This window comes from Muscardinus avellanarius (assembly GCF_963383645.1).
Source record: "Muscardinus avellanarius genome assembly, chromosome: 10".
Classification (NCBI taxonomy): Eukaryota; Metazoa; Chordata; class Mammalia; order Rodentia; family Gliridae; genus Muscardinus; species Muscardinus avellanarius.
Genome location: NC_137796.1, coordinates 59,324,247 through 59,337,754, shown reverse-complemented (window position 1 = coordinate 59,337,754; position 13,508 = coordinate 59,324,247). Strand labels below are relative to the sequence as shown.

Below are 13,508 nucleotides of genomic sequence, written 5' to 3'. Positions count from 1 at the left end.
CCAGTGACACACACACAGACACACAAGTGTGCCCCATGCCCAGCACCAGAAGAAATGTTTTACGTACCTGGTTCCTTCTCTAAAACGCTGTTTACGGTCCCCTACCTACTCAGGCAGCTGCGAGTCCAGCTGAGAAAAGGGGGCCCCGCCCACACCAGCACTGGCACCACCTCCCCTAACAGAATGAGGCCAGAGACACCAGGGCAAGAGGCAGTGGGCGGATTCCTGTGGGGAAACCCAGAGGCGGACCCCAACTTCACCTCTCCTCGCCTGCTCTGTAAACTAGCCCACCAGCCTGTGCATTCTGCCTGCTTTCTCTGGGGACATTTTGGTGCTGGAGATGGGATCCAGGCCCTGGTACCCACCGGGCACAAATGGCCGCTGGCTGCGCCCTTGCCTTGTAGGATCTAACCCAACTTTTTTTTTTTTTTTTTTTTGCGGTACTGGGGATGGAACCCAGGGTCATTCTACCTCCAAGCTACACCCCCTGCCCTATTTTTTTATCCTTTATTTTGAAATAGGGTCTAGCTAGGTAGCTGAGGCTGCCCGCGAACCACGATCCTCCAATCTCAGCATCCCGAATGCTGGGATTACAAGCGTGCGCCGCCACGCCTGGTTTATTATTTTGGAACGGGGTCTCACTGAGTTGCAAAGGGCCTACGTAGTTGAGGCTGTCCATGAGTCTGGATGTCCTGTCTTAGCCTCACAAGTACTAGGGATTACAAGCCTGCGCCACCACGCCCAGCTTAGCCCACTTTTTTGCTGCTATTCTACAGATTAATCCTAAAATACTATTCCCCCCACACCTCTTTATTATCTTCTTGTTTTGGTACTGGGGATTGAACCCAGGGGCATTCAACCTCCTGACCTATACTCCCAGCTGTTTTATTTTTTGCAGTATTGGGGATGGAATCCTGGAACATTCTACTTCCAAGCTACACCCCAGCCCTATTTTTATTCTTTTCTTTGAAACAGTCTCACTGAGTTGCAAAGGGACCTAAGTTGCTAAGGCTGTTCACGAACCTGTGGATCCTCCTGTCTCAGCTGCCCAAATGCTGAGGTTATAAGCCTGCACCACCACGCCCGTCTCCTATTTTATTTTGAAACAGGGTTTAAGTTGTAGAAGGCCTCAGTAAGTTGCTGAAGCTGGCTGTGAACCTGTGATCCTCCAGTGCCAGCCTCCCAAGTACTGGGATTATAGGTATTCGCCACCAGGCTGGGTCCCAAGCCCCATTTTATAAGAGCTGACACTCCGATATGCCCTGGGTCTGTCTGCACCAGGCTTTGGTGCAGGCTAGTGTCCTGGCCCCGCATCCTGTGCAGCAGAGGCCAGGGAACACTCAGACAAGAAGGTCACACCGGGGCCTGGTGTTGGTCACAGGTGCTTTATTGACGGGTGGGGGCTCCAGCACTGGTGCTGCTATAACCTGAGAATAAAAGAGAGAGGCTGAGGAAGGAGGGCTCCCCGGGTCCCTTCCCACCTGACCCACCTCTAGTATGGGCCCTTGGGGTACTGGGGATCGGACCCAGGGGCATTCTACCTATAAGCTACACCCTAGCCCTAATTTATTTTATGTGGAAATAGGGTCTCACTAAGTTGCTGAGGCGGGCCTTGAACCTACAATCCCCATTCTCAGTCTTTTAAGAACTGGGAGGACAGGAATGTGCCACCATGCCTGGCTTAATTTTAAATAGAATCTATGGGGTGGGAATCGAGGAAGGGCTAAATGAGTAATTTGTATGTGTGAGCCTCTACCATCTTGTAACCCCATTAAGGTGTATGACTACAATGCACTAATAAGAAAACAAATAAATAAAATTCGCTTCCAGTCGTGAAAACAAAAACAAAAGCAAAACAAAAGAATCTTAAGTTGCGCAGGCTGGCCTCCAACTTGGGATCCTCCTGCCTCAGCCTCCCAAATACTGGGATCACAGGTGCGTGCCATCATGTCCAGCTCAGCTTGGACCCAGCAGTCTCCGGGCCGGGACCCTCCCGCACACTCAGGTAACCCTCTTGTGGGCCTCGTTTAGGCGGTCCCTTGGTTAGGGCAGGGGCAGGGGCAGGGGCAGCGCAGGGCGCCCACTCACTGGAGCTCCCGGAATGCCCGCTTCTCCACCAGCTTCACTTTGTACTTGCGCTTGAACCTGGAGAAAGGGCCAAGGGTCAGCGAGCGCCCCCACCCCCGCAGAAGTGGGGTCCCAACCCCCTCCCGCGGCCCACGCCCTTACTTGGCTCTCTCCCGAGGCTCGATCATGTTCCTCCTTTGGAAGCTCTTGAAGCGGTCACGCAGGACATTGCCCTCCGGCTGTGGAGAGAGGGGGAGGCCTCAGAGGAAGCCACCAGGGCTCACCTTCCCCTACACCGTCTCAGGTAGCAGGCCCCAGCCTGGCCCCGAGCTGGGGACTCCACTTGGTACTAGATTTGGGAATCAGCAGGAAGGAGCTGGGGAGCAGGTGCCGGGCGGAGGGACGATGAGGACCAAGGCGGGGCAGAGGAAGAGGTGAGTGTCCACTAATGAGGCACGGCTGGCGGGAGCCCCGGGCACGCCTGTGCGGCTCAGGGCCATGGAGAGCCAGGACAGGGCGGCAGGGAGGGCCAGGGTCTGTTCTGAGCTTCACAAACACCATCAGAACTGACGGGGGCGAAGCGGGGCTGCAATGAGGACCAGGCCGGGGAAGAGCGAGTTCAGAGGGCCTGGGGCTCTGCCCATCTCCTTGCCCCGGGACCCCCCAGGACCCTGTGCCCTCAGCCCCCAGGCAACGGCCCAGCCGGCCCAGCCCAAGGGCAGCCAAGATGTCGCCCACAGCCCCAAGGGGCATGGCGAGCAAGGATGGTGTCATCACTGGGCACAGGGCCCCATGGTACCGCGCTGCCCCAGGGGCAAGTACCTTCAGCGTCCTGAGGGAGCCAGACAGCTCAGAGCTGAGCTGCACGTCGATGTCGGGGGCCTGGTACCTGCAGAACGTGAAGAGCAGGAGTTTTTTGGGGGGTGGGCACCACTTGTTAGGGCCCGAGAATGAGTCCAAAGCCACCTCCCAGGGACTGGCCTGGGAGACGTGGGACCCCGGGGGCTTGGAAGGTCTCCCAAGCAAAGGCAGGAAGGTGCCAGGCCAGGGTCAGGACTCTCTCTGCCCCCGCCCTGGCCTCACTTGAGCCGCCCCAGCCTGCGGGGCTTGTTGGCCTCAGCCAGCCGCCGAATCCGCCGCTGCTCCTTCCGCCGCGCCAGCTCCGCCAGCCGCTGCGCCACCTGCGCCTTGATCCCGCGCAGTCTGAAGAGCTCCTGGTGCCTGAGCCGGGTGGCCCGCAGCGCCGCCTGCTGCACCCGCTGGGGACAGTGGGGCAGGGCTCAGCCTAGTACCAGCTGCCTGGCCCTGGGACCCACACAACCCAGGGCTCCTTCAAGCCAACAACACCCCATGGCCCCGGGCTGGTCCTGACCACCAGAGTGGTCACGAAACACCGGCAGCTCATCAGATGTCTCCAGAAACGCCTGCCTTATATTTCTGACTGTGGCCCCTCGATCTCCCTCCACCGCAAGCCCCTGGTGCTCCCCGCTGTGCTCCCAGCCCAGAGCACAGGCAGGGTGAGAGTCCAGGAGAGGACGTGGAGGGGTGGCCAGCCCCGCAGGCTCACCCGCACGCGCGCCGCCTTCTCCCGTCGACGCTGCTGCTCAGTCTTCTTCTCCACGGCTGCTGGGCGGCCAGCTGCAGGCGCAGCCTCAGTGTCTCCGGCCTCGGCCTCCTCTCCCGGGCCCGGCTCACCCTCCTCATCCGACTCCTCCAGCAGCAGCCCCTCACACATCTCCCGGAACACAGTCTCCTAAGGAAGGGGGAGTGGGTGAGGAGCAGTCTGAGGGCAGGTGCGGGCAGGGGACGGGACGGCCAGGGGCTCACCTGTGTGGCCGTCTGCTCGGCCGCGGGCAGGGCCAGCTGGCGCTCCAGCTTTTGCTCCTCCTTCTGCCGCTGCAGTTCCACTTTGTGGGCAGCCAGGAGCAGGGCCTGGGGGAGACATGACTGAGGCTCCCAGGGACCCCTCCTGCGGGTCCCAGCACCTCCCTCTCGCACCCTCCTCTCCTCGTCCCTGGCTGTAGACACGCCCCCTCTGCAGCTGCAGGGCTCTGTAGCCCAGCCATCAGCTCCCTCTGCCACGGCAACAGGTTCCCAGGGCATGCAAATGGGTGGCTACAGCTGAGGGCTATGAGGCTTTTCGCAAAGATAATAAAAAAAGCTCGGAACAGGAGGCGGTTATGGAGACAAGTCTGGCCTTCTGCACACCCTCCCCTGCCTGGCACCCCCTTGCCCACGTCCAGGCCGTAGACACGCTGGACCAGCAGTGCCCGCTGCCTGCCACTGGCCCTGCCACCCCCCACCGTCAGTGGCAGTGAGGGTGGAAGCCAGGGCCTCAAGCATGCCAGGCAAGTGCTCTGCAACTGAGCCCCGCCCCGCCGCAGGCTCCTAACAGCGCAGAGCAGTGCAAGCACCCCCTGGGCGTGAAGCTGCTCCTGCTCCCAACTGGCCAGGAGGCCTCTGTCCTGAGGACCGCAGCCCTCCACAGCACGGCACGGTGCCCCGTCCACGAGAGGTGCTGCGCCAGGGCAGGGATTCACCCCCTTGGATCACAACACCTCTGCCCAACAAATGACTGTTAGCAACAGTGACTCCCACAGACGGGTCCCCATCGCCAAACTGCCTCCCCAGATCAACGACCCTCCTCCTGCTGCTGGCTAAGGCCTCTCCATCTCCGTGTCACCGACTTCCCAAAAGCTGCACTCACCTCCCGGGCCTTTACACAAGCTGGTCTCCCTGCCTGGACAACCCTCTGCCCTTTGCCCATAGCAAACCCCTCCTCAGCCACCTAGGCTTAGAAGGCCCCTCCTCCAAGATCTTTCCAGAGCCCCCAGGCTGGTCAGGTGCCCCTCTGCCCTCTCAGCCCAGTGGATCAGCGCTACCCGGGAAGAGGCCCTGAGTTGCCTGGGTCTTGAGCCCTCGGTGCCACCCCGTGTACCTACCTGGTGGTCTTCAAAGGTCGGGTTGTAGGAGGCACCGGCAGGTGTCACCTCCACAGCCGGTGCTGGGGAGGGCTTGACTTGGAGCCGTGCCGGCCGCTGGAAGATAAACCAAGGCAGGGTGAGCTCAGGCGGAGGCTGGGTGTGCTGCCCCAATGCACATTAAATCCTAGTTGCCAGCTGGGCATGGTGGCGCACACTAGTAATCCCAGCACCTGGGAGGCTGAGACAGGAGGATTGCAGGTTCTTGGCCAGCCTCAGCTACTACTTAGTGAGACCCTATTTCAAAATAAAAGATAAAAAACAGAGCTGGAAGTGTAGCCCCCCCCAAAAAAAAAAAAACAGAGCCGGGCATGGTGGCGCATATTTGTAATTCCAGCATTCGGGCAGCTGAGACCAGAGGCCCACAGTTCACAGACAGCCTCAGCTACTTAGTGAGGCCCTCTTCAACTTAGTGAGGCCCTGTTTTAAAATAATAGGGCTGGGGGTATAGCTCAGAGGTAGAATGCCCATAGTTTCCATCCCCAGTACTGCAAATAAAAAATAAATAAAAATAAAAAATAAAACCTAGCCAGGTGTGGTGGCGCATGCTTGTAATCCCCGCACTTGGGAGGCGGAGACAGAAAGATCGCACAGGTTCGAAGTCAGCCTCCCTGGCTTAAAAGACCCTGTTTCCAAATAAAAATATAAAATAGGTCTGGGAGTGTAGCCCAGAGGGAGAAGGGTTTCCAGGAACCCCAGTACCACCAAAATAAAATAAAATAAAATAAACCTAGTTGCCACTTGCAAAATTAGAGGCGAGCGAGCTGTTGAGAAGGTCATGAGAGCGGCTTAGCCAGGTGCTCCCTATCCCCCAACGCAAAAAGACGCAGTGCTCAAGCCTGCACCTGGGAGCAGAGGCCAGGCTCTGGCCACACGGGGCCTCTACCTTAGCTCCAACACCGGGAGCAGCAAACTCCTGTTGCTCTTCCGTCACCCAGCCTTGGGTACTTCACCACAGCAGCACAAATGGACTAAGCCCTAAGGTGCGCTACCGAGGCTCAGCTGGCCCCACAAGCCCCACCCAGAGGCCTGGGAGGTGAACTGCGGTGATCTGGCTCTGGAGGGCAGCCTCTGCCCCTGCCAGGTAAGAGGCACGGGGGGTTTACAAACACACATGCAAAGCAGATCCTCCATCCCTACACTCGCCAACCTGCGGCCTCTCAGAGGGAGGCCCGGCTGACAGCTCCCCTAGCGCTGCTCACCCTCCCCTGGTCCTCACCTTCACTCCTTTCTTCTTGGTCTGCTCCAGGAAAAAAGGGTCCTGGCCAACCAGCGGCCTGTCCAGAGGATCTATGGAGACAGTGAGGGCGGCTGCTGGGGGTCTCTAGCCGCATGGCCCCCAGGGGCTCCCTCTGTGTCTAGACAGGGTGCACACACTGAAGAGCTCTACAGCTGAAGCAGGACACAACTGAGGAAAAGAGGAGCCCCATGCCGAGACTTGACTGCTGGAAGATCATCAGAGCCACACGCGGGGGAGGCCTCAGGCACGCTGCGGTGCTCAGCATGCACGACTGCCATGGCTGTCCCTGCCTCTAGGCAGAACCAGAGCACTCACTGTCCAGGGCCCAGAGGTCGTAGAAGGGCCGTTCCACGGTATCCTGGGGCCCGGGCTTGGGCCTGGCCACAGGAGGGTTGCAGAGCCGGGCCTGGGCCCTGCGCAGCTCCCGGGGCAGCTCGCCCTGCTGCGCCAGCCTCTCCCATAGCTGCTCCTTCCGCCTGAGCTTCTTGGCATTTGGGACCTGGTGGGCGAGGATGCTGGGGTGGGTGGGGACAGGCAGCAGGTGAGGTGATGCTCAGGTGGCCCTTCTCCAGCCCCCCTTGCAGAGCAGCAGCCCATCAGAACTGCTCTCAGTACCACCTGAAAACCCACTCCTCCCAACCACATCCGTGCTGGGGCAGCCCCCAGTCCACCTGCCCCTCCCACGGTGCCAACCCACCTCCTACACACCACCCCGAGCCCCCAGCCCAGCCCAGGGCTCTCCTTGCTGCCTTGGGCCCAGCAGCCTGGCCGTCTCTCTCCAGTCTGCCAAAACCTGACTCCTAACTGCCGTCATCTCTCACTCCACCCCCCACCCCACTGCCAGGCTCTGGGAGGTAGAAAAGGTTGGGGGGGGGGCTCACTCTTTGGGGGCGGGAATCTTGGATGTGTTCTCAAGGACAAGGTCAACCCGCAGGGGTTTCTGGAGACGCTGTGACTTCTTCTGGACCAGGGTCTTCTTCCTGTTCCGCTCTGGAATGGGAGGGGGATGACCTCAGGCCTCCCTGCTGAGGATGGCCTCAACAAGGTACATCCCAAGTCACCCCAAAGAACACATGGACATCCCCAGACTGACCCGACACCCACCCAAGGGAGAGCCCCCATGGTAGGGAGCATTAACACAAGTCCCTAATGAAAGGCTTCTGTTCACACATCCAGATCCATTCATGTCTGTGAAAGTCACTCCCTATAAATACCACCTGCTCATTCAAAGTCCCCTGTGCTCCAACACAGCTGCTTTTGCTATCTTCTGCCCACTGAAACAGGTCCTTTTTTGGGGCTACTGGGGATAGAACTCAGGGGCATTCTACCTCTGAGAGACACACCTAGCCCTATTTTTTGGGGGGAGGGTCTGGGGATGGAAACCAGGGGCATTCAACCTCCAAGCTACACCCCCTGCCCTATTTTTCATTCTTTATTTTAAAACCGGTCTCACTGAGTTGCAGAGGGCCTAAGTAGCTGAGGCTGCCCGCGAACTGCGATCCTCCAGTCTCAGCCTCCCGAATGCTGGGATTACAAATGTGCGCCACCACACCCGGCTCCCCGGCCCTATTTTTTATTCTTTATTTTGAAACAGGGTCTTACTAAGTTGCAGAGAGCCTCACCAAGTAGCTGAAGCTGTCTGTGAAACTGTGATCCTCCTGTCTCGGCCTCCCAAGTACTGGCTGCTTGTGTGTGTATGTGGGGGAGGTGGGGACTGGATTTGAACCTAGGGGCATTCTTCCTCCAAGCTCCATCCCCACACTTATTTTATTCTGAAACAGTATCTCACTAAATTGCTGAGGGCCAGGCCAAGTTGCTGAGGCTAGCCTTGAACCTGTTATCCTCCCATCTTAGTCTCCCAAATACTGGGATTACGGGCCTGTGCCACCGCATGCTAAGCCACTTAAAGCTACACCCTCAGCCCTTTTGACTTTTAGTTTATTTTATTTTGGTGGTACTGGGGATGGAACCCTTCTCTGGGTTACACTTCCAGACCTATCATATATATACACACATATATTTTTTTTCTTTAAATTTGGAAACAGGGTCTCTTAAGCCAGCGAGGCTGGCTTCGAATCTGTGCCATCCTCCTGTCTCTGCCTCCCAAGCGTGGGGATTACAAGCATGCGCCACACACCTGGCTTGACTTTTAATTTTGAAACAGGACGTCACTAAATTGCTGCCTTAGAACCTGTGATCCTATGGTGTCAGCCTCCTCAATACCGGGATTAAAATTGCACACCACCACACCCAGCGACTACTGTTTATATTAAAGCTGATCTCTTTACCCAGGTATTGCCTACTAAGCTATGTCATGAACACAGACTGTTTCGGAGACTAAGTTGCTGAGGCTGGGCTTGAACCAGTGATCCTCTTATCTTAGTTTCAAAAGTCCTAGGATGACTGGCACGTATCATCACCACCCCTGACTGCTACGTAACAATCACTGCCATACACCACCATAAAAACCCACCTCACCTTTTTCTTTGGTGCCTTTTTCTTTGATGCCAGTGTCCACGAAGAAGAGTTTTTCATCAGGGGCCTCTGCCACCAAGCCACTAGGAATTGGAAACATAGATAAGCCAAGGATTTGGGACCCTCCTTCCTCTCATGCTTATTAAAGCACCCTCTTGCCGCCAGGGGACCCTTCCACACCCCCATTTACAAAACTTAAATCTAGATGCACAAAGCTAGGATGGTTACGTGAAAGCGGTGTACTTCTTAGAAGTTTATCTGTCATTCACTTGAAATTCAAACATACGCAGAATCCTTCATACTTTTTTTTTTTTTTTTTTTTTTTTGCGGACCTGGGGATGGAACCCAGGGGCATTCTACCTCCCAGCTACACCCCAGCCCTATTTTTTAATTCCTTATTAGGAAACAGGGTCTCACTAAGTAGCTGCAGCTGGCCTGGAACCGCGATCCTCAGGTCTCAGCCTCCCGAATGCCGGGATTACAAGCGTGCGCCACCACGCCCCGGCTCTTATTTGCTAAATCTGGTAAGTGTACCAAGTTTCCCACCCTGAGCCCCGAGGGCACCCTTTAGGCCGCCTGCGCCGCGCGGTACCCGATGGTGCGCTGCTGGAACCGCACGTCCTCCAGGAACTGATCCACCTCCAGCCCCAGCGGCTCCTCCGCGAGCCGCCGCCAGCCCCGCTTCTTATTTCTTGGGCCGCGCCGCCGCCGTCTCAGCCCGGGGTCCACCGACGTGGGCCGCAGCCCCAGGAAGCCAGAGTCCGCATTGCTCTTTGAGGACCGCCCGGCACCGCCGCCATCGCTTCCAGCCGCCATCTTGATAGAGGAAGAACTCGGCTTCGGAAATCCGGGTTGGAGCCTGCGCGCGCCAGTGCCACGCCTTCTCTCGTGACGTACTTCCGGTGTCAGCCATCTTGGTAAAGTGGTTGGGGCAATGAGGGAGGCTGCCATCTTGGTAAAGTGGTTGGGGCAATGAGGGAGGCTGCCATCTTGGTAAAGGAAGTGGCTCTTCCCGCCTCCGGTCTGTGCAATGGAATCGGCTGATTCCGATTGGCCAGAACGAATACAGGTTCCTGGTTCTCACTCTAATAAGCAAGACGCTTTCCCCGACCGCGTGGAGTCCTTGCTCAAGCTGATGATTTTTCATTTGGGTACTGGAGATTGAACCCATTAGTGTTCTACCTCTAAGCTACACTCACAGCCTTTTTTACTTTTTTTTTTTTTTTTGGTATGGTACTAGGGATGGAACCCAGGGGCATTTTACCTCCGAGCCCTATTTTCTACCCCCTGCCCTATTTTTTATTCTTTATTTTGAAACAGGGTCTCACTAAGTTGCAGAGGGCCACACTAAGTAGCGGAGGCTGGCTTTGAACCCCGTGCGATCCTCCTGTCTCAGCCTCCCAAGTACTGGGATTACAAGCGTGCGCCACTGAGGAGATAGAAAGGAAATAGGCAGATAGGGAAAAGGCCTTGGTAGAAAAAAGCTAATTTCCTGAGTTTCCTGAGGGGCAACAAATGCCTGAAACTCCAAAGGCTCAGGAGATAAGAAGGCCAGAGCCTCACAAAGCCATCCTGAGTTTCCTAATCAACAAACCCACCGAGCAAGTCTGGCATTCCTGAAAGGAGACCCTTCAAAGAACTTGCAAATGTCCTATGCAAATTCTCCTTGGAGTCACCCTAACCACAAACGGACTTGCAAGCGGTCAGGCATCGGCCAGTCAGATGGCAAAAGGGGGGACTTCCCGCTCTGGACCCCCTCCCCCTTTGGGGAGCTGTTTTCTCTCTCGCAGGTCGTGTTGGCCCTGAGAGAAGGCAGAGTGCATCTGAGGGCACGTGGCTCGGGCGACTCTCGAGTAGTGACCTGAAGGCCTCTGCTGGACATCATGGCTGACCAGGCCCCTAGGGGTGACCTGCACCTCTTTTCTGGCAGATCGCGTGGACTCTGGGAGAAAGTAGTTTGCAACTGAAGAAAGCATCCTGCACAAGAACCCGGCCACTCACAGCCTTTTTTACTTTTTTCTTTTTTTATGGTATTAGGGATAGAACCCAGGGGCATTCTACCTCCGAGCTACACCCCAGCCCTTTTTTTTTTTTTTTTTTTGCAGGTCTAAGGATGGAACCCAGGGACATTTGACCTTCGAGCTACACCCCCTGCCCTGTTTTTTATTCTTTATTTTGAAACAGGGTCTCACTGAGTTGCAGAGGACCTCACTAAGTAGCTGAGGCTGTCCGTGAACTGCGATCCTCCTGTCTCAGTCTCCCAAATGCTGGGATTACAAACTGGGCCACTATGCCCGGCTCCCAACTCTATTTTTTATTCTTTTTTTTTTTTTTTTGAAACCAGGTCTCATTGAGTTACAAAGAGCCTAAGTAGCTGAGGCTGTCCGCAAATCAAAAATCCTCCTATCTCAGTCTCCCAAATGCTGGGATTACAAGCATGTGCCAATAGGCTTGGCTTTTACTTTTTATTTTGAATCAGAGGCTAGTTGAATTGCTGAGGCTGACTGTGAACCAGCAATCCTTCAGCCTGAGCCTCCCAAGTATGGAATTACAGGTGTATTTCACCTTGTCCAGGTGATTTGTGTGTGTGTGTGTGATTGAACCCAGGGGTATTGTACCTTTGAGCTACTCCCCAACCCAATTTTATTGCTTATATGAAACAGGGTCTTGCTAGTTTGATGAGTTTTACTACTTGCTGAGGCTTTTCTCGAACCTGAGATATTCCTGTCTCAGCCTCCCAAGTGCTGGGATTGCAGGCATGGGCTACCACACCCGGCTGGGTGATTATTTTTTAAATCTCAATCTCTCACACTCTCTTCTCTTCTCTTCTCTTCTCTTCTCTTCTCTTCTTTCTCTCTCTCTCTCTCTCTCTCTCTCTCTCTCTCTTCTTTTTTGGAATACTGGGGATGGAACCCAGGGGCATTCTAGCTCTGAGCTATACTCCCAGCCCTATTTTTAATTCTTTATTTTGAAACAGGGTCTCCCTAAGTTCCAGAGAGTCTCACTAAGTAGTTGAGGCTGGCCTTGAACCTGTGATTCTCCTGTCTCAGCTTCCGTATTGGGCTTCCGTATTGGGATTACAAGCATGCGCCACCACACCCAGCTTTTTTGTGTGTGTGTGTGTGCTGGGGATTGAACACAGGGACATTCTACCTTCAAGCTATACCTCCCAGCCCGATTTTGTATTTTTACTTTATTTTTTGTGTGTGTGGTACTGGGGGTGGAACCCAGAAGCTTTCTACCTCTGGGCTATACTCCCAGACCTATTTTCTACTTTTATTTGGAAACAGGGTCTCACTAAATTGCTGAGAGCCTCACTAAGTAGCTGAGGTTGGCTTCGAACCTGTGTGATCCTTCTGTCTCAGCCTCCCAAGCGCGGGGATTACAAGCGTGAGCCACCACGCCCAGCTTGTATTCTTTATTTTGAAACAGGATCTCACCGAGTTGCAGAGGGCCTCACTAAGTAGCTGAGACTGGCCACAAACACAGATCTTCTTGTCTTAGCCTCTAGAGTACTGGGATTACAAGTGTGCACCACCACACACCGGGCTCAGTTTTGTTTTTTGTTTTTTTGTGTTTTTTTTTTTGTGGTACTGGGGTTCCTGGAAGCCCTGCTACCCCTGGGCTACACTCCCAGACCTATTTTTACATTTTTATTTGGAAACAGGGTCTCTTAAGCCAGTGCGCGCAGCTGGCTTCGAACCTGCGCGATCCTCCTGTCTCTGCCTCCCAAGCGTGGGGATTACAAGCGTGCGCCACCACGCCCGGCTCAGTTTATTTTTTAATTTTGAAACAGGGTCTCACTAGGTTGATGAGAGTCTCACTACTCTCTGAGGCTGTCCTTAAACCGGGATCCTCCTGTCTCAGGCTCCCAAGTACTGGGATTACAAGCGTGAGCCACTTGAAAAAGGGTCTCACTAAGTTGCTGAGGCTGGCCAAGAACATGTGATCCTCCCGTTTCAGCCTCTCAAGTACTGAAATTACAAGTGCGTGCCACCACGCCCGGCTCAGCCCTTTGTCTGAGTAGGCTATTTCGCTGTGCCCCTGTCCTCTTATCTGTAAAATGGGAGTGATATCAGTAGGTAATTCCGTAACACAGCTAAAGCATTTAGGACTGCGCCTGGCATCTGTGTTAGCTATTGTTACTGCCTGGCCCCCAGTTGATTCATCTGAGAATCAACTCATCTTTGTATTTACAAATAAGGAAGGAAGCTCAGAGGCCCATGGGCCCTGGCCACCATCCAAAGGGATCCACAGCTCCATAAAAGCCATTCTTTGCAGGTCTTGGCGGTGCAGGCCTGTAATCCCAGTTCTTGGGAGCTGAGACAGAAGGATGGCAGGTTCGAGGCCAGCCTCAGCTATTTTATCACTACCCTGTTTCAAAAAATAATAATAATAAGACAGGACTAGGGGTATAGCTTGGGGGTAGAACACCCCTGGGTTCCATCCCCAGTATCACACACACACACACACACACACACACACACACAGCCATTCTTAACTCTTAAAGGAAAAAGACACACAGAGGTAGGGCGCCACGTCGGGGTCACTCTGCGGAATCCAGGTGGATCCTATCGTGGAGTGTTGGGGAGGTCCAGGATGGCGACCTGAGCCCCCACCACCTGGGACAGAGGTTGGTGCTCCCCGCCCGCCGGCTCCCGCGGGTCCGCCAGGGGGCGCCGGGTCCGCCAAGCCCGCAGGAGCCAGAGGCCGGGTCCGGTGGGTCGGGCCGGGCGAGGGTCCCC

General features: G+C 55.3%; 1 protein-coding gene across 1 annotated transcript; it reads right to left on the bottom strand.

Annotated features, from left to right (window-relative positions):
* Nucleotides 1–2,084: 2,084 nt before the first annotated feature.
* On the bottom strand, nucleotides 2,085–9,594 carry NOP53 (NOP53 ribosome biogenesis factor; the record flags this gene model as incomplete). Its single annotated transcript, XM_080704668.1, has 12 exons — nucleotides 9,356–9,594; nucleotides 8,767–8,846; nucleotides 7,170–7,278; nucleotides 6,604–6,803; nucleotides 6,268–6,338; nucleotides 5,010–5,105; nucleotides 3,895–3,999; nucleotides 3,635–3,820; nucleotides 3,151–3,326; nucleotides 2,890–2,956; nucleotides 2,230–2,306; nucleotides 2,085–2,145 (listed from the first exon to the last, which is right to left on the bottom strand). Exons 1-12 carry the CDS (start codon nucleotides 9,577–9,579, stop codon nucleotides 2,085–2,087), a joined length of 1,452 nt encoding a protein of 483 aa, XP_080560794.1. The 5' UTR covers nucleotides 9,580–9,594.
* Nucleotides 9,595–13,508: the final 3,914 nt, after the last annotated feature.